Here is a 25,666-nt window from a genome sequence, read left to right as displayed (position 1 = left end):
ACGTGTGACATAATTGATGCACGACCAGATTCCACCGAAAAATACTAGTCTCAACCTCACAGGAACGCACCCTCCTCCAACATCATCAAACCCCTCGAAATAGGAACACTACAGAATTAGAAGCACAGCAGAGACAGACTCACTCACACACACACAACGTTGTTACTTTGTGAGAGAGAGAGAGAAAGAGATTGGTTGTGTTCTGCTACTATGGCGAGCAACAGAGAGAGAGAAGAATCGCTGACATTCACAATCCCTTCTTCCTCTTCCCATTCTTCCCCCATCACCGTCTCCGACCAACTCGACAGTTACCTCGCCGACCCCAGAAGCGCCTCCGGAAGCTTCCAGAACGACGGCCTTCTCTCCTCCGGAGACGCCTCCGCCGCCGATCCCGACTTCGGTTTCTCCCGCCCCGATTTCCGGCAGAGCCCCCTCGTCGGCACCGTCGAGTTCTACCGACGCCACGTCTTCCTTTGCTACAAGAACCCCCGCGTCTGGCCACCGCGCATAGAAGCCGCCGAGTTTGATCGCTTGCCGAGGTTGCTCCATGCCGCCGTTGTCGCAAGGAAGAGTCACATGAAAAAGGAGGTACTATACTATACTCTACTGCCCCTTCCTTTTGAATTTTGTGTGTGTACGCTGTTTAAGGTAATTGATCTTAGCAAGCGTTGTGTCCACCTATATACACTATTTTGGCTATACCACTTTTCCATGTGGGATCTTCATCAAATGTATGTGTTAAGAGTTAGTTAATTGAATATCTGGTGAAAATGTTGCTTCGTCTTACATTGTGTTGGACTTATGAGTTCTCTCTTTACTAGACTCGGTTAACGATATGTGAGGGTCATGATGGGACTGAGACATCTAATGGGGATGTGTTGATCTTTCCTGACATGGTTAGATACAGGTGAGAGTATTGATCTTAAAGGTTCTCTGTTATTGTTTCCCTTTTTTTCCACTTCTTAGATCATTGTGGACAACAGGTTTTAGTGGAATTGCAGGAGATTAACACATTTTGATGTTGAAACGTTTGTTGAGGAGGTTCTTGTGAAGGATGGGGAATGGCTTCCCGGAACGCCTGAGGCATTGAGAGGTTCGTATGTTTTCGTGTGTTCGCATGGATCCCGTGATCGCAGATGTGGGGTTTGTGGACCTGTCTTGGTCAGTAGATTCAGGGAGGAGGTAGAGTTGCATGGTCTTCAAGGGAAAGTCTTTGTAAGCCCATGTTCACACATTGGAGCAAGTCAGTATGCTGGAAATGTCATTGTATTTGGACCTAGCATGAATGGAGAAGTCACTGGCCACTGGTAAGGAGAAGACCTGAATGGTTACTAAAACTGCTACTTTCAGTTACAGAAATTTTTATTTATTGTTTTAAATCTTGCAATACCATTGTACGATTGGTTATTATGTTTGATTATTTAACTAATTGATATTCTCCTCAATTAAAATATGCAGGTATGGCTATGTTACCCCGGATGATGTACCTTCATTGCTTCAACACCAAATCATAAAAGGGGAGATTTTAGATCCATTATGGAGGTAATTATTTCCTGTAATGCTTTATTTTTTAATGTTTTGGCTTAAAGGTTACGTCTTTAAGTTTCATCCTATAAAAGACTATATAGCTAGGCTTCTGTATATTTTCAAATTGAAATTGTGTTCAGGCAACAAGTGGCATCTTCATACCCTTTATCTGAAGATATGACAGCTTTGCTTCATATGCCTTTAAATGGCATCTGTGACCTACCAGTATGGTTGTTGACTGTTTAAGCTTTTTATTCACAAATTAAAATTATAAAGCATGTTTTCCAAACCAAGGACTTAGCCAAATACAATTAACTCCTATTGTAATGTTATTTCCTTCTCCTTCTCCAAATTTTCAGAAACCTAGCTTCACCCATTACTTTTCAAGTACATTTCTTTCTGCCCCCTTTTTTGCGATGGAAAAAATTTGATGCATTGGGTGACAGATTCCCTCTTCGGAAATTGGCCTGCTGAAATTCTTTACATGGTTATGTATCAGGCTGATGGTTATGAAAACTTTGGAGCATAGTCGGTCCATGGAACATATGCTGACTTGTATGTTACTTTTTTTTATATTGCCTTCAGGGGTCAGATGGGTTTATCAGTAGATGAACAGAAGAAAAAGCAAGAACAGCGGCTTCTGTTGAATGACTTGAGAAACTTAGAAGACAGAACTCTAGGGTGTAGAGCTCAAGACAATTTTGTGAGCTGCTGCCAATCAAACGGAGTTAGCTGCTGCCAATCAAATGGAGTTGGCTGCTGCCAATCTAATGGAGACTCTTTTTTCTGTCAGAATCACGTGTTATTGGAAAGAAGAATGGACCCTGATGTCATTGAATCAGAGGCAAAGCTCTCAGCTGATGATAAGAGCAGTGAGACTGTGATTTCTCGGATCAATAGGATCAATAGTGGAAAAGGAGCTTCGCGCAAGTTTCCGTCCATGACAACTTGGCTCATTGGCTGGGAGCAAGAAGATACTTATGCAGCTCTTGCTGTTTTCTGTGCTGCTGTGTCAGTTGTCGTTGCCTATAACTGCTACAAACAATTGAGATAAGAGAAATCAACTTTGGCAGCATTATTAAGTGGTTTAGATACCTTAAGCCTTTACTATATCTGGATATTAGCTTCATGTCTGATATTAGTGCAGTTCTTCCTTGGACCAGTCCTTACTGAACTTGCAGGGAAACGATTGAGGATGTGTGTGCTTTAGTGCTTGCAGAGTATTATTGGCTGAGGCACTTGTAATATGCCAGTTAGCTTATTTTTGTACATATAAGAAACCTTAGCCACAGAATATTCAAATTTAATATTTTAACACTTTGTTTAGGTTAGGATTTGATTTGTAACCTTTTACAATTTAATGTAAAGCTTTTTGTGTTCCTCGAACTTGCTAGTTAATCCTAGAATTGTGTGGCGCATAGGTGACAAATGACGATAGTCTTGCCTGAACTTTCATACAAAAGAATGCAGCACCTTCAGAGAGTCTCTTACCCATATTGGGAACAGAAAATGAAATCATCTAGCACCTGATTGATGAATAATTTTCCAAAATGAATAGAAAATACCACCGTATGCAAAGATATTCAGGTTAATGCTAGCCCTAAGTTTTGTCAAGAAAAGGAGGAAGCATGAATATAATTGAGAAAATAAGTTGTAGTGTAGTTTATAACGGCATGGCCTTTTTTTATCCTAGGCTTGATATATTTGATATAAAAAGGAAAATTTTTGTTGCAGGATAAGAGTACTCATAAGTCACCACACTTGAGGAAAAAATATTTTCTCCAACTGTTCTATTGTTAGTTCCATGCATAATACTGTCTGGCAGACACGGTTCTGAACACTGTAGTTCTACATTTTTGTATAAATACCATACCATTAATTGTCCGGAAAAAAAAACTGTAACTTGATGTCATTCTTCCAAGACTGAACGAATTTACTTGCTCATCGTCCCAGGGGTTATAAAAATTAGATTAGAAGTTATTCACCCAGAAGGTTGTGGCAACTTGATGTAATCACTGTATATTACATTGCATCCAATAACTGAATATAACAACTGCAAAGAACAAGTAACTCGATAGGACCAGAATTCCCTGCAGTTTGAAAGTAACTGCAGGGCACTGCAGACATAATCCAATGCTCGCAAGTTTTTTTTTTTATCATATTTCATTTTGTTATTTAATCTATAATAATAATTTTGTGGAACTCAGTTTCTATAGTCTTGGCAATTTTGGCATCATCTGGGTCTGGGTCTGGCAAGTCTACATGGAAAGAATCCTGTCTGATTGGTAATAAGGACTCTATGAATATAGCTTGCTGCGTGATGTAATTATAGATTTGTTTATGGAAGACATGATCAAAGGAGAAACAATTTTCAGTATTTCCAGCTACATGATGTCGGGGCACCCTCGAATCCTTCTTTCTGCAAAAATGAGGGAGGGATGCATAGTCCATTACCTGTTCAAATTGATGAGTATGTCAAACCCTCGCAGTTGCAACAAATTCTAGGAAGAATGAAATAAATTCAATTTGGTAGTACTATTTTTCAAGTCTCCATCCATATCACAGGTTAATTATTAACAAGAACAATGGACAATATGACTTTAATTTAGTCAAGAGAACTAGAAGGAAAACTCATAAAATGCAGATAGTTAAGGGTAATGCTAATGTTTACCTTCAGTAATTCCTCCATGCCACAACCTTTCAGTACGTGAACTTTCCTCCTTGTTCTTTCTTGCAAAAGAGGCTTTACAACCTGCCATTGTCATTGAAGAGTTTAGCTGTAATTGTCAAGATTTTGATTGATCCGTATGAACTCCTTCAACATAAAATTGGCACAAACCTTCCAACACGCTGAGAATACATATGGAACATTAACGATGTAATATGCGTCTGTCTTTTCTGGATAGTTCAAGTCATCTATTGTAGATATAGCTGTCAAAAGCTGAAGGTGGCCAAACAGAAAGTGTCAACTAGGAAATAATCTAGTGGATAGATAGAGTGTGAAGAGAAAAACTTCAATAAATGCCCAATCAAGGAACGGTCATATGATTAAAAACATGAAGAGAAAGAGAAATAAGAAGTTTTTAAGTTACTGGCATACCTTCAACTGGCTCAGTGCCGAGAGTTTTAAACCAGTCATATCCAAGACTTTCACACAAGTGTCAATGTGTCGTCCATGATTCTTTGTAGCTGTTGGCTGCAATAAAAATTCCAATAAACAATCAGGGTGTCAGAGGATTTATGAGGGACAAAAAAAGACACTCTAGATACTCACCAACATCACTCGATCCCGATATTCGTTCATTTGGATGTGCGACTGTACATAATATTTGTCCTGAACAAAAACAACTGGCAATTTAACATCATGAAAAATAATTATGTAGTTCACATGCTACAAAGGAAAATGGACAGATAAGAAGCACTGAACACTGCAGCACCAATGTATTCATATGATTGTAAGGATAATATGGCTAAGAGATGGTATGTAGTCCTTACAAACACTTCATCAAATGTGCTGAGCCCAACACCAACAGCAATGACAGGTAGGCCCTGGCATAACTCAGCCAAAAATAAAATAAATTAGCAATCATGCATGTTACTTTATGTAAGGGATGACATCTTATTGATCATCTGCGATGTTTATACAGTCGCACACAAAGATGTCATCTCTTACACATCATTCATTCTTACAGGTTAGAGGCAGAGAAGAACCATGAGGGTAGCTGGGTAGGAGGAAAATAAAATAAATTTATGCCTGAGATGAAAACTTATACCTCCTTTGAGAAACCCGACATTCCTACAAGTTGAGAATCTCGCAAACGTCTGTACAAATCAGGGGGTATAGGCTTCTGTTAACACAAAAAAGAAGTAAAATTTAAACAATGATAGACATTTATGATCATGAATTCACAATGATTGAGAAATATGATAGACATCTAGTTTATGCTAGAAGTGTGATATGATCAAATAACTACAGAGACCATGTAAATTTCATTCTCGAGTGATAGTGATAACAAGGTTTATTTTATAATTTTTGCAATAACATGCATCTTTATCTCGTTATCTCTAAAGTTTGGTCCTTGACACACGATACTGTGAATTCACCCCCCTCCCCCCAAAAAATAAAAAGAAAAGAAAGCATGCATCCGTATCTCCATCTGTCACATAATGCTTAACTGCTTTAAGATATGTTTTTCCAAAATCAATAATATGCACAGTAAAGGAACTCACCGATAAAACATTATCAATCTCATTTTCCACTCTCCATTGTAAACAATCAATTAACTGTTATAGTTAAAACCGTCAGCAAAGTGTTCATATCCAATGATAACTCTATAAGCAATCAACTTGGGAAAATTTCCAACTTTTACTGCACACAATCTAACCATTTTATGTGCTTTGACAACATTCCCATCCCTTGCTTTGAGAAACCGTACTAATGTTTCTGTTGGATAGCCCCGGTGCATAATCTGAAATGTAAAGAGCAAGCTTTCATAACAGAATAAAGGAAACACTCATGATGATCAGCATCTATTATCATAATGTTCGCAGCTGTGCTTCAGTAAAGAATTCTTGCCAACGGTGAGGTACTGGTGATCAAGATCAATTTAGCAGCAAAATTTTAATTGTTTGGTTCAGAACTCCCACCCCAACTGAAATTTTTAAAATATAAATTGTGGCGACTTATTTTATCCAAGATGAACAGATACATTCATCAAGTTATAACTTCCACTGATTCTTTTTGTCATTATCTTTCTCAAAACCTAAGATCAAGTAAAACTAAGAGACTAAAGAGCCAAACCTGGAATGTGTTCTTCTGTTGCTCATCCACTACATTAAGAGAAAAGCGTATTAAAAAAAACATGGAAAGAATAGAAGATATTTGTCACTAACAAAACACTATTAGCAGAAAAGTGTATGCTAAATGCTTACAGTTTTCCATAAGGGACTGCAACTGCTTGATAGCTTCCTGATTAATAATACACATGTTGCTGTTTATCTCTGGTGACTCTAGATTGAAACTCTGAAACTAACTGGATGAGAAGTTTTGAGGACAACCTGTGACTCGGGTTTGAAATAATGATCTTTCAAACTCCTTTATGAAGCTACTGTCCACAAAAATTTAAAATGAACAATAGCATGTGAAATACAAAAAGGTATAGAATCTGGCTTTGTTTTGTCCACTTCACGAAGCCTGCAAGTTTCTTGGACTTAGTTGCAACTTCCCTATGAATTCTGAACTGAACTGAGTGATCGTCATTATAAAAAAAATAAAGAAACTGTTGAATAAATAACAAACACGGAAAGAAAATAAATGATTGTTTGGACTTTGGGGACGTTTCTATTTGTATAGGTAATAGCTTAATATATGTGCAACGGAATAATATAAAAACTTAATTTAAGCTAATATAAGGTACATATACGGAGATTAGGAAGTTTCATTTAAAATTTGAAAGTTTGGTAGTTGTTTTCCGAATCTTTAAAAGATGGAAAAGAATGTGGATTTATTTTATGAAAACGCACGTAGTGCTTAATTTTCATTAGATATATATACGATTACCTTTTTTCCTTTTGCTTGAAGTTTTCGGTGGTTAAGAATAGAGATGCTCACTAATAATGCAAAACGAAAGTAAGAGAGAAAAGAAAAACTCTGCAGAAGTAATTAAGACAGTGATAGATGATGCCAAATTGACAAGTTTTTTCCATGTTAAGGATCGATGCCTTGATATTTCAGAATTATCTAGTTCACTTGTTTAAAAAGGGAGATTCACTTCACTTTAATATATACCGAATAACGAAATGATACGGTGTGGCTGCCCAAAGAAGAACATCAGAATCTGTACTGTCTTAGTGTTATTCACACAGCCACTCATACATAAGTCTCACCTTGAATAAAAATGGATAAGTTAAAAAATCCGCAAATTAATGTGTTATTTGAAATTCACATAAAGAAAGAAAAAGGTGTATGTAACAATTATATGGAATTTACAATAAAGTTCAGGAAAAAATTTGTACCTCCAATTTGTGCTTATTACAACACATAATTTCAACCTATTATTTATTTATTTATTTGTAACATTGTCATGTCAAATGTTTACTACATTTGTTGAGGTGTCACTTTCAATCATATTATTTTATTATCTCATGTTTAAAAATCATGTCTCATTCTTTTATTACACTTCTAATTATCATAAGCAAAATTTACTCTAGTATAAGTAAATGGTTTCAAATTATCAATAAAGATTTGTTCAATCCATAAGGAACAAATTTCTATTTTAAAAGGATATGAGTTTAATTTTTGTTATTGGTGTAAGAACCTTACTAATGAATAATTTATAATTATCTTTGTAAGTGTTCTTTGATACTTCAAACATGTCATGACTATAGTAAATCTCGATATCTAATTCACCTAAACTAATAGCCAGCACAAAAAATAGTTTCAAACTCCTTTCTAACTAAAATTTGTTTGGTAGGGGAAAAATTTTGAATTTTCTAGGAATTTTGAGTTGCGAATCTTAGGTGGTGCTTGGTTTAAGGGTTTATTTTATATTTTCATTTCTTTAGAAAAGATTGAAAATGTTGACATGTTATTATCAGTTGTGGGCTTATTTTTTAAAAATATTTCAAGAGAAAATGTTTTTTTTTAAGTTTTAAACAAATATATTTACTCTTATTTTCTGTTTTCTTTAAAAATGAAAAAAAAATTCTCAAACTAAGTATCACCTTAGTTTCTCGTGCTTGGTATTTGTTTTAAGAGAATAAGATTTCTGGGAATTATTTCCTATTTTTTTAATAAGTTTCCCACAAATTTTTTTTCATAAGAGAGGTGATAACCTTACTTTCCTCGATTTAAGTTTTTTTTTATTACAATACAAATATTATGTTATTCTTATTAAATAGTAAATAATTAAAATAACTAATAAAAATATCACATAATTATCCATTCTTAAGAAACTTATTTAAATGTTTATGATGATGAATCAAATTTTACTCCTACAAAATATAATTCTCAAGATACATGGGAACCAATGTCTCGGAAGACCAAAATCATTTAAAGGATTAATTAATTGTTTTTCAATACACAAGACATTATGTTAAAAACCTCTAACCACATGCCAAAGTTATTACTTATTTGCCAATGGTTTCAAACTCTTAATCATCATAAACAAAAGGTTCGTGTCAGTTACAAAAATTGCTTGGTGCTAACAACATGTCACTCTTGACCAATCAAATTCAACCCAAGCCTTTGGGTGTTTGCATTTGAGAGGACATTTGAATAAGCATTACTTTTCTTTCTCTCATTCATAGCAACTAGAACCGTATATATGGCAACTTTACAAGAGCTTTTTCGTGCCTTCTGTTCCCATACACGTATTGCTGCCATGAAGTTCATTTTGGGCCTTTCTAATTGAAACTCTTTTCTCCAAGAGCAACCATTATCATATTACGTGTTTACGTTATTAATTTGAGATTTCGGTTCCTTAGGTATAAGATCACTAAGAATCCAATATCAAAAGAAAATTATATCACCAAGAATCATTAAAAGGCTTTTAATCTTTATATATGGTGAAAAAAATTGTGGAGTAGGTAAAGTGATTAGCTTTGAGCTAATTAACATGTGAGGAATCCTATTATACGCTGAAAATATAAGTCGTACATATAGTATATGATATTCACCACCTTATATATGTGCTTTACAGTATCTGATGCTGATCGTGAATCAAATATTGATGACCCTTCTTTCTTACTGTTTCTCAAAGTCAAAACTATGATGCCAGAATTTACTGTGTTTGAGCTAAAAAAAAATTAATAGGTGGTGCATAACATTTCTAGAATTAACGAGCCTAATAATTTTTATTATAAGTTGCCAGATGTACCTTTCTTTTTTATGATAAGCGAGGTGAATTAATGAAAATTTAAATTTTATGCATTTTCAACGAATTTAAACGCAAGTAAGCAATGTTAAAAATATGATGGCACTATCTGTCCAAATATTGGTTTAAAAAAATGGCACTAGCTACGTAAAAAATAGATCATAAGCAAGCCATATAACATTTCTTTTATAGAAATCATGTCGAATGGCACTTGACCTATTTTAGGTCCAGACTTCAGATTTCACCAGCTTCTCTCAACTCTCAAGCATGCTAAAATACTTCCAATTCAAGAATTTTCCTACTTGTTCAGGGAGTTAATCGTGGCGTTTGACAACTCTAGTCCTTCGAAGAGCTTGAAACTGAACCAGATGCAATTAGATAAGTGCTATTGTCATATGAATCATCCCTAGTAGCTATATATATAATACAAGCAGAGAACTGATTATTGATACACAGACAATAATGGGGGAGAAAGTAGAAACGATCATAATCATTTACAGATTTGATACTTGACTAGAGAGATTCAGAAAATACTGAGGCCTCATTAGATTACACAGCAAATTAGGTACATGTATGTAATACATAGAATATCCAACAATTCCAAATAAATTTGCATTTCAGACAGTAAAGTACTCCTTGATAGCTTCCAGTACCCGGTTTGCTACTTCTGGACCAAACAATCTGGGAAAGCTTGAACCAAGATCAATCTCAATGGTCTTGTTTCTAATGAGACCATCCCTTTTTTTCAGATAAGCTCTTTCTGCCTCTCCCACTTCTCGCTTGGCACAAGCACAATGATCCAACCAGATCCCCAACACTTGCTTGGAAATGGGGTCCAAATGGTCCCTGATGATCTCCTCCATGCGTTCCACTCCGCCATTTTCCGTCAGAACGCGAACCATTATGGCTGTAGGAGAGGAAACAGTGCGGATGTAAAGGGAAGAAGAAAAGTATGGTTGAACCTCTGGAACTCTCTCCAGAGTCTGCCTATGTTTGTCTAGTTGAGTGTCCTCATAGAAAGTTTTGAGGTCATCTGGCCAAAGCACAAGGTCTTTCCGGGGAGGCAAATCAAGAATGAGAAGTAGCATTGTTGGACTACTGCGGATCATTTCAAACACAAAATTTGGCGCATCAGTTGAGCTGTTAAGATAGGCTGAAAGACTTGTTATATCTAAGGACCCTCCTGTTGGTAGCTCTGAATGCACCCAGCTTCCCAACACAAAATCTATCTGAGACAAACACCAAAAAAAGACCAAATTCAGAACAAAACAAATGTCATCATTTTTCTCTAAACAAAATAAATCCATTAAAAGGGTGGAGAAAAAATGTCAGCAGTAGCTAACTAGCAAGAGAACGGAACCAAAACATTCACATCCCTAATCACATATATCACTTTCTCTTCCTTTTCTTTTTTCTGTTCGTGTTGGGCCTTTTCTCCCTACAACTATCCACCCCAAAATTCGAGTGTATGTTTATCCTTTTCCATTTTTTTTTATGTACAATGACAGTAATGAGATTTGATCTTAGGAACTCTTGCAAACTACTCAAACCCCTCATTGCTAGGCTGACCGAGTGGTTATGTTTACACTTTTCCATTGCTATTCAAATTAAAGCAAGAGTAAACCATCAATTTAGTCTCTCAACTCTCAAGTATTACCCTCTCTCCTAAATAGTTCTTAGAGTATTGGATATTCATCAATTTAAAGGAATTTTTCAATATTTGAAGGACTATTAAATATGATTTCTAATCATTTAGGGATCATTTATATAAATACTATAACTTTAGGGATAAATTTGATGGCTTACTCATTGAAGCACAGAAAAAGACAAAAGTTATACATTGCCCATTTGCTTCAGTATCTAATCCGGACATAGTAGCTTGAGTACCTAACTCTCAACCCAATACTCTGACAATGCCAATACTTGATCTAGAAACCCATATAAGCCACTAAAAAATAAGTCAAAACGAGATTGGCAACGGAACATGAACAATATAGGGGCTGGAAAAAAGAGAGAAAAAAAATGAAAACTTTGCATTGAAATTAAATGTGTTTGGTTTCACAAGAATTGATTCTTGGTCCACAATTGATTTTGGATCAATTTTTACATGTTTGATTTCTGAAGATTTCAAAATTGATTCCGGGTCCAGAATTGATTCAAGTATGAAGCGACTTTGCTTTTGCGTTGGAGCAAAAAAATTATATTAAGTTTTACTCATAACTTTCTATAATGAAAATCAATTTTGTTAACGCTAATCCAAACACGCGCTAAGGATTTTGGGAGGAGAAAGAAGAAGGGGAATTACCGGGGAGTCATTATGAGCTGCTCTAATATGAAGAGAAGCTTGGGCAGTGGCAGTTTGGCTTTGATAATACTGAACATCAGAGGGGAGTGTGCAAGGAAGAAGCTGAGTGTGAAAGCGATTCTCAAGCGTTGAGACGAGATCAACCATAAGATTCTTCTGGGCAGATGAAACGAACGGAAAGTCCATGAATTTGCTGCGGCCTTGGTTGTTGTGGGTCTCCTGATTCTCCATGAGAGAGCAAGACACAGAAAAGGAAGAAGAAGAAGAAGAAGGTATATAGAGATGGTAACGAGTTGAAGGAGGAGAAGAAAAAGATAAGAAGGAGAGTGGTGAATACCGGAAATGTTCACAGATCATCACTACAACAATGTCAAGTCCTTCTCCCCAACCTTTTAACTTTTAATCCTTCACGTCTTTCTTTTTCTTTTTGCTTCCCAATACATTTCTTTCTTCTTTTTTTAAACTCCTAACCAAAATTTGAATAAGTGATATTTAATATATAAAAAATAAATAGAGAGGGTAAATATAAAATAAAGAAAACTTGTAAATCGGTTCTAATTTAAATCTTCTTGTTTATATAGATAATAGAGTTTCCATTAAATAAAACATAAATATAAAGAAATTTTTGTAAATCGGTTCACATTTAAATTTTTTATTTTATATTACTTAAACATTTAAACAAATAATATTTTTATTAAAAATATCATGTTATCTTAGAACATCTCTCATAAGTGCAATTTAAGTAATTTGTTTTGAGTTGTATATAAGGGAGAGAAGGAACAACAGATAGAACAAGTTTTCATTGAGATTGATTGGCAGCATCCAGTGTTAGCAGTTTATAAGGGAGAGAAGGACTTCACAGAATTCGGAAGCTTAGTTCAACAAATAAAGCTTCGATTAGATTTGTCACCAAACTATGTTATTTGCTTTGTTACTTGTTAGGAAGATAAGCAAATTTTGTGGCTCATAGTCTTTTCTTTTCAGGGCCTCTAGTCTCAAATCTTGGTGACTTGGTTCGTGACCCCCTATCTCTACGTTTTAAGTTTTCAGAGGCATTGTGGGAGGGATTAGAGGTTGAGAAAAAGGGAGCATACGACCGGAGAAGGCCCTCGAAAGGATTGTTCACAATGAAACAATGTCGTCAATAAGGACGAAGAAGATCATTGATGGCGTCATTTGTGATGGAAGGAGCTCTTCTTTCCCTGGACAATGACGAGGTAATCGTCAGCTCAACATTGATGATGGTTTACTGATTACGGAGACAATAGGTTTCAGATCTCCAAGTGCTTTTGCGCTGTCACTGAACACGACTTTCATATCTACAATTATTTTGTGTATTTTTGTATTGATTTCCTAGATCTTAACAATGTAGACATTATTGTATAGATTTGTGACCAAAGATCTGAGTTAAATTGCACCCATGCATGCACAAAATCGCACATATGCACACACAATATTGCACACACACACAAGAAAACACTAGGGAGTGAGTTGTATTGTTATGGAGTTTTATGATGTATAGGAAGATAAATTAGGTTAGTTCTTCTGCCTTCAATTATTTCTTCTTGGAGAGCCTCATTTCCCTAGCATATGTTAAGCCCTCGACCAAACACTCTTTGAGATGAATGAGTCATCCCACATGGCCCCGCCATTTTCAAAGGCTATGGTTGTAAGACCCCAACCAAACCCAACTTACCCTAAGAAGATGAGGAAAGACAATTTGGCTAATATAGAACGGGACAAAAATGACCTTTTTGACAATTTATCCCTTACATCTAGCATCGGCATAAGGCTTCCTTCCTTAAGCATGCTCCCCTGAAAAAACATATGCTTGGAGACGAAAATGATGACTCTTTGGGATCTTATGTTCATAGCCTATGAAAATGGCGGTGGCCCTGCGAGATGACTCGTTTTTCTCTTATGTGTTTGGTCAGGCCCTTAAGGTAGGCTCAAGAAGTAGGGCTCTCTAGTAAGTTGTGTTTGGTTGGGGTCTTACGATAGTAACCTATGAAAACAGCGAGGCCCTATGGGATGACTCGTTTTGGTTGGGAGTTTAAACGTAGACTAGGGAAATAGGATTCTCTTGTAAGTTGGGTTTGGTCCAGGTCAAATTGAAATATGTCATTGAATATTTGAAAATGACATTATCTAGACAATTGCTAATGGAAATTTAAGTAGACTCATAAATAAAATGGTTTTCAGTAGAATTCATATGTTCATGTAATAATCACACACTAATCAGCATGTGTTTATGAGTGTGTGTTATATAGATCATCTGGTGTACTATGATCTTGTTCGATGTACTATGACCTGTTTAATATAACTAGATATTAAAAAAATTATGACGCACCAACCTTCATTAAGGTATGTGTCTTCTTGTGCAAATCTTTCATATATTAATCTTTTTAACTTGTGTGAATTGTGATGTAAAGTATGAATCGTTATTTTATATATGTAAATGTATAGTTTACACTGATTTTGGTGCAGATAAAAGTAAGGGTGTTACGGTTCGGTTTGGTTTTTCATCAAAAAGTCATCTGACCAAACTTAAAAAATATGTGGTTTGATTTTGATTTAAAATAGAATCCGATCCAAACCAAATCCATATTTTATTATTTGGTTCGGTTTAGCTTTTGCATATTTTACAAAAATATCATTTCATTAAAATTTATATATTTTCTTTTCAACTTTTAAATTAAATTATATTAAAAATTGTTAATTAATAACAATATATAAGACTTATTAATATGTTAAACCTTCTATAATAAAAAATTGTCCAATTTTCATCAATTTTAAATCAAACATTTTAAAAAAAGTTGTCTAAAAAAAAGTGATATACACTATATAAATTTATATACATAACATTAGATAACATTGTGAAATTCAAGTGACATACACATAAAACACATAACACTAAAGTAATATAAGTGTTGTGGTTTGGTTGGTTTGAATCGATTTCAAAAACATAAATCGTAAATCAAACCAAACTGATCAGTTCGTGAAAAAAAATCATCCAAACAAATTTAAAAAGAATCAATTTCCTTCCGTACGTGATAGAATAGGCAATTTTTTTGTTTCAAGTGCATATAAAAGGATAATAATTTTCAATATTCAAATAATGGAGGCTTTGGGAGGAAAAAATGGAAGCTTAAATACCAAAAAAAAATGGTAGCTTCTAACTAGTGAGAGGGTCCGAGTGTTTATTTGGCAAACAGCTCATGCTAGATTGCCTACTAAGATGGGGATTGGGTTCTCCTTTTTGTTGTCATTGTCATTCCTTAGAAGAATATATTTTGCATGTTCTTTGCGATTGTCCGTCAGCCTTTAAACCTCCAAAGAAGAATAACAAATTAAAGAGGAATCAAACAATATTCAAAAAAAATATTATTAAGAAACAAATATAAAATTCACATATTGTTTAACAAATCACGTACATATTTTAACTCTTTTTTTGTCCATGACGGTTGAGAAACACTTATAGACCTATGCACATCGCGAGCGAAAGAAGGTACATATATAGCTTCTCCCCTCACTAAAATGGAAATTCCTTAGACAGACTTATCTCTGAACCCTGCATCTTAAAGTTCACTGCCACTAATGTTGGCATGGACCCCAATGGTGTTGAATGGAAATCTGATAAATGCAGCCAAGTGGGTACTTCTTTTCTAACTTTCTTTACCAGATTGTAATTCGATGCATTAATATTATACATTGTTGAATACGTCCACTTTCTTGCTTTCTTGTCCAACAGCTTTGCAATCCCTTAACAAACATCAAAGAGAATCACAAATTCCAGAAAGCTAGATGGCAAGGAAGGTCAGCGTGTAGAGGACTCAGCTTTGGGACTTCGTCATATTACCAATGAAATCAAACTATAGCATCATTTAAAGTATGCCATTTTTCATTTTATTGTTTCTATTTCTCCAGTAAGATATTCAGTTCACACATACTCATTTTATTGGTAATATAAAACTTAATTTAAGTTATGTATTTTATGTACCCCCTCGGCCTACTGATAGTTCACTCAAATTAAAAATTACATTCGGACAGGTACACTGTACATATACGGAGATTATAGCAAGTTTCATTTAAAATTTGAAAGTTAATATTAAAAAACTACAAGTTTGGCGGCTGTTTTCCAAATCTTTAAAAGAATTCGGATTAATTTTATGAAAATGCACCTAGTGCTTAATTTTCATTACATATACTTTAAACAGACATTAAAAATAAAACAAACTGTTTGAGATATCAAATTCTGAATCCTGCATGGTAGTACTAAGATTAAGATTGCTTTTTGTAAAGAATATTTATGGAGAAAATAAGAAATCAAAAAGGATATTTGTGGTATGTAAAAAAAATGTACTATTAAATTATGAAACCCTTCTTTACATTTTCCATCTCCTTAAATATTCTTATTTTTTTTTAGTATGATATCAATCATCAATCAATCTATCATATATATAATAAAATAAATAAATAAATTATTGAGAATAAAAACCATCACATTTAAAATATTTAAAATTACAATAAAAAGAAAAGGAAAATATTTCCAATTCATATTTGCTATATTGATATATTAATTAGGTTTAAATTGATTTTTCATTAAAAAAAAATCAGTCTTTTGTAAATTAAAAATAATAATATGTACAATACACGTACTAGTTAATCTTATTGAAGACTAATATATCAAATATCAAATGTGCATGAGTCCCTAATCAAAAAAATGTGCATGAGTATTTTTTCAAAAAAAATTATTTCAAACTGCCTTTATGCCAACTCATTCATAACAGACGGGCTAAAAAAAGTGAGAGAGAAGAAAGTCAAATTCTATTTACTCCTTAGAGCATATAGAATCAATTTTGGAGGTCAACTTAGAGTCATTAACAAGATTTGCTAAAATATAAGGATAGAACATTAAAATCCGCCTTATTTATCTCTTGTGATATTTAATGATGTAGTTGATTTGATCATGCTTACGTCAAACATGAATGAATTAACACCACTGAATGGTCCAGGAGGCACATGTGTACGTTTTCTGGAACGGCATGCTAGCTAGTGCACACGTCCCTATAAAATGATACCAACAACGTGAGGTCTTCGCGTGGGTGAACGAGGAAAGAGAGAGAGAGAGAGAGAGGGAGGGTTCAAGAACCAGATCCCGGTGCAATGGCTGGGGTCGTCGACAATCAGCACGACTCAAAACTTGGCATACCTGGTACTACTGTTACTACACCCCTTCATTTTTGCCAACATATTTCCTACGTTGTCTTGTCTGTCTTATATACTCAGTTAACATTCATTATAGTTTATTTTGATTATCATGCTGTAACATATATGCTATTTGGTGTTACTATCGTGCGTATGAGAATGAATTAATTGGTATGAAATTATTGAACCTTAAATAAAAAACTGCATTAAATGTTCGGAAAAAACATTATGGTCCATGATAATTCTATTCCGCTTGCGTGAAATTGTCTATTACCAACAAATAATTCTGTCTCCTCGGTTTTTTTGTGTTGTTGTTGTTGAAAGGGATCACCAACCAAGTGAAAGGGAGTGGTTTTTTAAGTTTGTTCAAGAAATTTGCAATAAAGAATTTTTCAAGTTCATCCACAGAAAACTTGTAATTTTATCGAAGTTGGTGAATATTTATTAAGATATTCTCTCTCTTGATCATAGACAAGAGTGCAGAGCCACGTTGAATTTGTATTTGTGGTGTTGTTTGTATATGCCTGTATCCTTTTTAGCGTGTACGTACGTGTGTGTTTTTCTTCTTCAACATTGCTATACGGTGAAGGTTGTATTGTATGTGTTGTTGTTGTAATTTTCTTTTATCGATAGATATTATTTTGTTTTTTGTTAACAGAAAAAGATAAAATTTGGAATCTTTTTCCTTTTCTCCTTATTTCATAATAATCTAAATAATCTTATATGTTGGTTTTGTTGTTGCAGATGAAAGTGAGGAGGTAGATGACTCTCCTATTGAGCAAGTGAGGCTCACCGTTCCAACAACCGACGACCCAACACAGCCAGCACTGACATTCAGAACATGGACTCTGGGGTTGGCCTCATGCATTATCCTCTCCTTTGTGAACCAATTCTTCGGCTACAGAACCAACCCTCTCTACATCTCCTCCGTCTCAGCACAGATTCTCTCTCTCCCAGTTGGGAAACTCATGGCAGCAACACTTCCCACCAAACCAATTCGTGTCCCGTTGACCAAATGGTCTTTCTCCCTGAACCCTGGCCCCTTCAATCTGAAGGAACATGCACTCATCACCATCTTTGCCAGCGCTGGATCTAGTGGTGTTTATGCCATCAACATTATCACTATTGTTAAGGCTTTCTACCACAGGAATATCCATCCACTTGCCGCTTTTCTCTTAGCACTTTCCACCCAGGTCAACATTCATTACTAATCATTATTCATTACTCTGCTCCTTCAATATACAGTAAAACATCTTTTGTTGGAAAAAAAGTTAATGGTATATATGGTGCATGGGTGGAAAGAGAGAGTGAGAAACCCATAAATGATGTGACGGGAGATGAAGAGAGAAATAGAAGAAAAAAAAAGGTGAAAATGAAACAATAATGTTATTTAGTATGAAAAACACCTTAAAAAAATATAGATTACGAAAAGTAGGGATATTCATAATCATACAAGATGGGGTTGTTGCGAAAAGATTTTTTACATTATCTTTATTTTATGTTTTTAATCAATCACGTCTCTTCTTAACTTTTTCACGAAATATTTTTGGCACTGAAGAGCATTTTCCAAAATGAAATATAAGAATATAAAAACTTGTTTTTTTTTTTTTTACTTTTAAGGCTATTAGTCAAAATAACAAGCATTTTTCAAAAATATGGTTAGTCTACTTTTTCCGATATTTCAAAAAATTCCATTTTATTCTTCTTCTTTTTTTATAAGTTAATTGAAGAAATTAAATTTGTTTAATTAAATTTCCCAACCCCCTCTCTTAACTATATATTATATGTAATAAAATAGAAACTAAGATATAGGATTTTTGAAGAATGGGTTAAAAAAAATTATTTTATTGATATTTTTAGAATATTTCTATTTCTACACAAACAAGAAGGAATAGGACTTGGACTCTAGCAAAAGACAAAAAATCCCCCCTAAAATAAGATTTTCATATTGATTTTGTTTCAAATTATTTATTTTTATAGATATCTATTTTATTTTAATATGGAATCCACTTTTCTTTGTATTTTACAATCAAAATTTCTATAATAGAACTCTCTATTATAGAAAAATGAAATCTGCTAAACCGTGTCGTTGAATGTTTAGATGCTTGGTTATGGATGGGCTGGGATTTTCAGGAAATGTCTTGTAGATTCCCCGTACATGTGGTGGCCTTCAAACCTTGTCCAAGTGTCTCTATTCAGGTATTTAAATTTAACTATTCTTTCTTGTTTGGTGATTTTTGGCGTTTTTATTTTTTTGGATATGTGAATGAAAAGGATTAATTACATGAAACTTTTAATTTTGGGATATTCTGTCTGTGATAATGACAGGGCATTTCATGAAAAGGAGAAAAGACCTAAAGGAGGAAACACAAGGCTGCAATTCTTTTTCCTGGTCTTTGTAGCAAGCTTTGCTTATTACGTTATTCCAGGCTACTTTTTCCAAGCAATAACAACAATCTCCTTTGTTTGCTTGGTTTGGAAAAACTCCATCACTGCACAGCAAATTGGTTCGGGCATGAAAGGCCTTGGCATTGGTTCATTTGGCTTGGACTGGAACACTGTGGCTGGCTTCTTGGGGAGTCCTTTGGCTGTTCCTGGCTTTGCCATCATCAACATTCTGGTTGGATTTGTGCTGTTTATGTATGTTCTGGTTCCCATTTCCTATTGGAACAACCTATATGATGCCAAGAAGTTCCCCATCATCAGTTCTCACACATTTGATTCCTCTGGCGCAACATATAATGTCACTCGGGTTTTGAATGATAAAACTTTTGACATTGATATGGATAGTTATAACAATTACAGCAAGCTCTATCTCAGTATCACATTTGCATTCGACTATGGATTGAGCTTTGCAACTCTGACTGCTACTATTGCCCATGTTGCCCTCTTCCATGGAAAGTAAGCTTTGTTTAGTTAGTGATAAAATTTAAATATAGTACCATGGATAAAACTTAGATGATATTCCATAGTTGTGTTGTTTTCTAATTGGATTTAGAGTTTCACCTCGACCATGTAATAAAAGATTTCATTAAAACACCTATAAAATTATTATCTATTGGTACTGATGATACTATTCTCCAATTCAAAGGTTGGCAGTGATTCTTAAGATAAAATACAACTTGGTCAACTTTGATTGGAGAACAATATGATTCACTAGTGTATCTAAATTTACATTCCATTTTTTTTTTATAATAAACCGTCTAACTTTATGCTTGTGACTATCTATTTGAAAGAACGATTTATCAGATGTGGAAGAAGACAACATCTGCACTAAAAGGACAACAACTTGGAGATGTGCACACGAGAATTATGAAGAGAAACTATGAACAAGTACCTGAATGGTGGTTTGTTAGCATTTTGCTTCTAATGATTGTTGTATCTTTGATAACTTGTGAAGGCTTTGGCAAGCAACTCCAATTGCCATGGTGGGGAGTCCTAATGTCTCTTGTAATTGCGTTAGTTTTCACTTTGCCAATTGGGGTCATTCAAGCAACAACAAACACGGTAACGTCCAATATTGTCCAAGTAGAGAAAAGTTTTTTGCATGCAAAATGCAACAATGCCTTGCTTGTTTTGTATGGCTTTCAAAAGGTTGTATTTTTCTTATTTTGCAGCAAGTCGGACTCAACGTGATTACAGAGTTAATAATTGGGTACATTTACCCAGGAAGGCCACTTGCTAATGTAGCCTTCAAGACTTATGGGTACATCAGCATGTCACAAGCACTCGGGTTCCTTCAAGACTTCAAATTAGGCCACTATATGAAAATTCCTCCAAAATCTATGTTCGTTGTGCAGGTAGGTATAGGATATGATAGGATGTAAATGCATGCAAATATGGTCTAAAACAACTTTTTTTTTAATCGCTGAGAAATCAAAATGGCGATCTTTTTCCATAAAAAAGGTGATCAGACAAATAAATAAATATTGTTAATTTCGTGTTCAGTTGGTAGGTACCATAGTGGCTTCAGGTGTGTACTTTGGCACAGCATGGTGGCTTCTGACAAGTATTCCACACATATGTGATGAAACAAGCTTGCCAGCTGGTAGTCCATGGACATGCCCTGGGGACGAAGTGTTTTACAATGCTTCAATCATTTGGGGAGTAGTGGGACCACAGAGAATGTTTACCAAGGATGGGATTTACCCTGGGATGAATTGGTTTTTCCTGATTGGCCTACTTGCTCCTGTTCCAGTGTGGCTGCTTGCTCGCAAATTCCCAAACCATAAGTGGATTGAGCTCATCAATATGCCCTTAATCATTGCTGGTGGTGGTGGCATCCCACCAGCCAGATCCGTCAACTACATAACTTGGGGATTTGTGGGAATCTTCTTCAATTTCTACGTTTACAGCAAGTTCAAGGCATGGTGGGCTAGACACACTTACATCCTCTCAGCTGCTTTAGATGCTGGTGTTGCTTTCATGGGTGTCATTCTCTATTTTGCCCTTCAAAATTATGGTGTTTTTGGTCCAATATGGTGGGGTCAAGATGCTGATGACCACTGTCCTTTGGCCAAATGCCCCACAGCTCCAGGCGTAATTGCTCATGGATGTCCTCTTCTCTGATCTCCATCTATTCTCTCACCTTCATCCATTCATTCATCTACTGTATATATACCTAACATTTCATTTTATGGAACAATATTACGTGACATTTCATGTTCATTTAGTTCAAATAATTTAATTAATAACGATTTAATAGTTATTTTATTTTTAATAAAATTTTAAATCAACTACAATACCTGTGAATTATATAAATTATTTATTCACTAACATACATTTATAAAATTTAAACTGAATAATTAATAATATATTAAAATTTTAAATAATATAAAAAAATATAATTATAAATTTGTTCAAACACAACAAACTCACGGTGGCCACAAACATCTGAAATAGTGGGAAACCGATTTGATAAAAACATCCTCACCATCATAGGCATTGTTACCTAATGCTACTACTTGCATATCACACGCTTACCAATCCTGCTCAAACTTGTACGCTTCATATTGATCAGAAAAGGAATATTTTTTCAGAAGATTAATCATAATCACCTCCAGACAATTATTTGGTCCCGAGTAATCACTTATAACTGTCCCCCACTCCCTTTGCCATGTACACCCCAATTTTATTTTATCTTATGAATAAAAACATTACAAAACATAAATCTGAAAAGAAAATGCGTTGCAACCATAAAAACATAAGAAAACCATTGGATTAACAAAGATAATGGCCGTGATGGTTTGGTTGTTTCTACCAAGTAACAAAGTTCGTCACAACTCACAAACAAAGCAAAAAGAAAGTTTAAAAAAATCCACTTAAATATACCTACATCCAAGGAGGGAAAAAAAAGGAGAGGCTCTGCAACCAAAATCCTTTACGGACTGGTGGTAAATATCCTGCTTATACAACTGAAAAAGCTTCATGAAGCAACTTTCCTAGGGTCAAAATATAGTCCCTAAATGTTCATCATTGAGAATCCAGCATATGCACCATAATAAGCCTCAATATCCTCCACTTGCAAAGTAAATAGGGCAAAAATGGAGACAAAGGGGCTGGGATCAGTTGAAAAGCCCTGGGTTTACCCAATCCCTGAAAACAACAGAATATGTATTATGTAAAGTCAGTTATAGCTGCACAGATAAATAAAATACTATGGAAAGAAAGAAATACTGCAAGCCAAAAGCACTTACTTGCTTATGTCATCGAGATGGTCATCAAAATCTACAATGTCATTCCACTTCTCAGATGCAATATAGTCCAACAAGACTAGATTTGCTGATGGCTCTTTGAGAGAGAATCGATTGTTCCCATCTGACTGAACCAACTTCCAGTTCTTAGATGTATCCCTAACATAAAGCTAAACCATAAGAAAAAGGCAATCTTGGTTAATGTAACTAACTAAAAAATGACTCTATATATGGGGGAACCATATATTATATATAGCATAAACCCTAGGAAGTTGGAACCATACTTATATAACAAGCAGATAACGAATTTCTTCTTTTATAACACCAAAAAAAAAGTGTTTTTGAAAGAACCATAAGATTTGTAACATTAAGAAACAAATGACAAGGAATCTTTATAATTAGTACGAATGTTGGATGAAGCCTTAAGAGCTAGCTGTTAAAAGGTTGGCAGGGGGAGAGAACCAAGCCACTTAAGTACTTCACCGAATATCTCATACTACTTGAGGTGGGACTTAGGTACCTCATAATATCTGAGTCCCTATGAGAATATTCCTCTCTTTTGACTTATGAGCTATGATGAAAACAAGAGAAATTGAAGCATGACATTAAGCCTGAAATTTGAATTCTAGCCATCCAAGATGATACAAGTTACAACCAATGAAACCCCTCACATCTAAATCATATTCTAACGAGTCCACAGGTTTTCATGATTCTATTAAAAATAAGGGGTTATTTTAGTCCACTGACAAAAGCCCTTGAGGATTTCTATATTCATATAGATCAGAATGGTTTCAATTCTATACATTTGATGGTTTGATCAAATGTATCATCTAAAGAAGCCCAAATACAATTCATGGAGTGGATAAACACAATGATTATTGATCTTAATGAAAGCGGTATCCAGTACTGAAATTGCTAACCTGCATTATGGCACTACGGTCCTTGCTCTTTTTCAAAGCATCAAGCTTCTTGTTATCTAACTGCGAATAATTGAAGAAAAACAGAAAGACGATAAACAAAATAAGATAATTAAAAACAAAATTAGCAAAAAATAAAAATAAAAATTCAACAACAAACCAATAGAACGGCGGCTTCGGGAAAGTAGCGGCATATGTGGTCACCAATATTCTTCGCCACACCACCAAGCTCATTGTCATCGGATCTCTCATTCGCGTGAAAATAGCCCACTATGTTCAACCCTTTAGCAGAAAAATATTCCTCTATCTATCTCACAAAAAAAAATTGTGATTTAAAAAAAATCAGAAAACTACAGGCAACACAAAGCAAACAGAAAATCAATAGATGCCCAGAAGAAAAAAAGATAAACCCAGTTGATTAGGTTGCATGTTGATTAAGAAAGTATACATCTTTGTGCATAATTTTGTAAATTACAATATGGGGTCAGAATTGAATGAAAAATAATATATAATTGATAAAGCCCTATAGAAGAGAGAGAGGGAGAACCATGATGAGAGATATCTCCAACTGGGGAAGAAGAGGGATGTGAGAGTGGAAGAGAGGGACGGCATCGGCGATCTCGACGACGTCGTTGGAAGCGGAGATGCGACCGATCAAGACGCCGTTGACGGCGGAGGTTGGGTGTTTGAGGGAGTGAAGGATGAATTTGATGTAAGCGGTTTGTGCGATTTCGTACCTCAAACCGTTGCTACCCATGGCTAAGATTCTCGACACAAAGGTTTGAGGTTCCTGTTCTGTCGAACACAAACAGATGCAGATGCAATCAGCTACCACCAACTGTCGTGGACTTCGCACTTTGCCAATTCCCACAATTCTAACGATGTCGTATTGTCACTCATCCGAAACTACAGTTAACAGGCCTGGGTCAGTAGTTTTTGGACTTTAGCAGTTGAGCCCAATTACTTCAGAGCCCAACAATTATTTTCGCCAATTTTGTTTACTGTTTTTAAATTATTTAATAGGTTAAAGTTTTAAAATTTACGTTATAGTTAATAATCCTGCTTAATTTATGATAATATTATATTATACGTTATACGTGTCCTTTTTCTTTGTCTCACAATAATATTGAAAAAATGATTATTTTTTTGTCAATATTATCATAAAACACTTTTGATCCATACAAAAGAAATTATTATTAGAAGTATTCAAAGCTATTTTCCTTGTTTTCTTAAATAAGGATTGAATAAATTCATTAAATTTTTTGTCATTCAGGTTCAATATTATTCTGAAAAGAGAAATCTCAATATCATACAAACTTGAGTTATACACGATATCATATGAACCCAACTTATACAAATTGGTCAAATCACTTTAAACACATAAAAGTCAACAACTTCTACAAAAAAAATAATCGACTTAAGAATAACTAATCTGGAAGTGGGACCTTAATACCGTGCAAATTATGATACAAACATAACTCGGACCATGAGAATCAAGTGTCCGTTCTCACCTATATCAGTCACTCTCAAGGATATCATAATCCCGTCAAGAGAGACAAGTTTCTCGGCTAAACTAAGAAGGTATTCATGTTGAACGTGTGACACTCCTCTTTGGGGCACGCATCATATGTGTGATTACAATTGGATAATTGATTTTTCTGCCATAAACATTATATAAATCAGCAAACATTGGTATCATAACTAAGACAACATTCCATCTTAAGTCTTTATTAACTTTAACATCAAAGTCTATCAAGGCACTTAATTCGCCCATATGATCTCTTTCTCATCATCGTGCTTTGCTTCGAAATTACCATCACAATCCAATTATAGTTTATGGTCTCTCTCTAAATTGAATCTCTATCACCTAAATCGACACAAATATGTTTTTTCATAAGAAGTTGGTCATAAAAAATAACTTTTTATGATTTATGAACTTTTCTCTTTCACACCTTAATATTGTACAAATTTATGATTCTCATATATTTTCTCTAATTCCGATAATTGACATAGTTGATTTTTTAGTTCTAGTATTGTTGTATGGCGTTTCAAGAAGCCATGTTGGTTAGCCTGACCAAAATCCTTCATGATGATTGAAATATTGGTGTTACTAGGTCAACGAAACTATCCCAACGAAAAATA

The 25,666-nt window shown here is 34.7% G+C and overlaps 5 protein-coding genes across 7 annotated transcripts; 2 read left to right on the top strand and 3 right to left on the bottom strand.

The window, feature by feature from the left end:
• The first annotated feature begins 86 nt into the window (after nucleotides 1-86).
• LOC100816329 (uncharacterized) lies at nucleotides 87-2,913 on the top strand. The gene is made up of 5 exons (XM_003545044.5): nucleotides 87-588; nucleotides 822-907; nucleotides 1,002-1,307; nucleotides 1,459-1,542; nucleotides 2,113-2,913. Exons 1-5 carry the CDS (start codon nucleotides 211-213, stop codon nucleotides 2,579-2,581), a joined length of 1,323 nt encoding a protein of 440 aa, XP_003545092.1. The 5' UTR covers nucleotides 87-210; the 3' UTR covers nucleotides 2,582-2,913.
• A 623-nt stretch (nucleotides 2,914-3,536) lies between these two features.
• On the bottom strand, nucleotides 3,537-6,915 carry LOC100815791 (SEC14 cytosolic factor). Of its 2 annotated transcripts, XM_003545043.5 has the most exons (11): nucleotides 6,460-6,914; nucleotides 6,329-6,357; nucleotides 5,913-5,996; nucleotides 5,758-5,811; nucleotides 5,301-5,375; nucleotides 5,023-5,076; nucleotides 4,802-4,861; nucleotides 4,628-4,723; nucleotides 4,367-4,468; nucleotides 4,199-4,279; nucleotides 3,537-3,981 (listed from the first exon to the last, which is right to left on the bottom strand). In XM_003545043.5, exons 1-11 carry the CDS (start codon nucleotides 6,512-6,514, stop codon nucleotides 3,703-3,705), a joined length of 969 nt encoding a protein of 322 aa, XP_003545091.1. In that variant the 5' UTR covers nucleotides 6,515-6,914; the 3' UTR covers nucleotides 3,537-3,702. The 2 variants fall into 2 exon arrangements, with proteins under 2 accessions (XP_003545091.1, XP_006595684.1); XM_006595621.4 differs by lacking the exon at nucleotides 5,758-5,811 and having other exon boundaries at nucleotides 6,460-6,915.
• Nucleotides 6,916-9,538: 2,623 nt separating this feature from the next.
• Nucleotides 9,539-12,078, bottom strand: LOC100777640 (red chlorophyll catabolite reductase, chloroplastic-like). The gene is made up of 2 exons (NM_001317605.2): nucleotides 11,707-12,078; nucleotides 9,539-10,630 (listed from the first exon to the last, which is right to left on the bottom strand). The coding sequence occupies exons 1-2, from the start codon at nucleotides 12,061-12,063 to the stop codon at nucleotides 10,019-10,021; spliced, it is 969 nt and encodes a 322-aa protein (NP_001304534.2). The 5' UTR covers nucleotides 12,064-12,078; the 3' UTR covers nucleotides 9,539-10,018.
• A 3,090-nt stretch (nucleotides 12,079-15,168) lies between these two features.
• On the top strand, nucleotides 15,169-21,582 carry LOC100776230 (oligopeptide transporter 1). Its single transcript, XM_006595620.4, has 9 exons — nucleotides 15,169-15,356; nucleotides 15,458-15,595; nucleotides 16,722-16,921; nucleotides 17,659-18,107; nucleotides 19,016-19,113; nucleotides 19,243-19,815; nucleotides 20,151-20,421; nucleotides 20,532-20,714; nucleotides 20,863-21,582. Exons 3-9 carry the CDS (start codon nucleotides 16,873-16,875, stop codon nucleotides 21,481-21,483), a joined length of 2,244 nt encoding a protein of 747 aa, XP_006595683.1. The 5' UTR covers nucleotides 15,169-15,356; nucleotides 15,458-15,595; nucleotides 16,722-16,872; the 3' UTR covers nucleotides 21,484-21,582.
• A 756-nt stretch (nucleotides 21,583-22,338) lies between these two features.
• LOC100306212 (uncharacterized) lies at nucleotides 22,339-24,405 on the bottom strand. Of its 2 annotated transcripts, NM_001248555.1 has the most exon segments (5): nucleotides 22,339-22,509; nucleotides 22,611-22,777; nucleotides 23,528-23,587; nucleotides 23,685-23,831; nucleotides 24,072-24,325. In NM_001248555.1, coding segments are annotated over 5 exon segments (615 nt in total). In that variant the 5' UTR covers nucleotides 24,282-24,325; the 3' UTR covers nucleotides 22,339-22,478.
• Between the last annotated feature and the right edge of the window lie 1,261 nt (nucleotides 24,406-25,666).

Source organism: Glycine max, chromosome 14 (genome assembly GCF_000004515.6).
Source record: "Glycine max cultivar Williams 82 chromosome 14, Glycine_max_v4.0, whole genome shotgun sequence".
NCBI lineage: Eukaryota > Viridiplantae > Streptophyta > Magnoliopsida > Fabales > Fabaceae > Glycine > Glycine max.
Note: the sequence above shows the minus strand (reverse complement) of the source record. Positions and strands in the feature narration are given on the sequence as shown.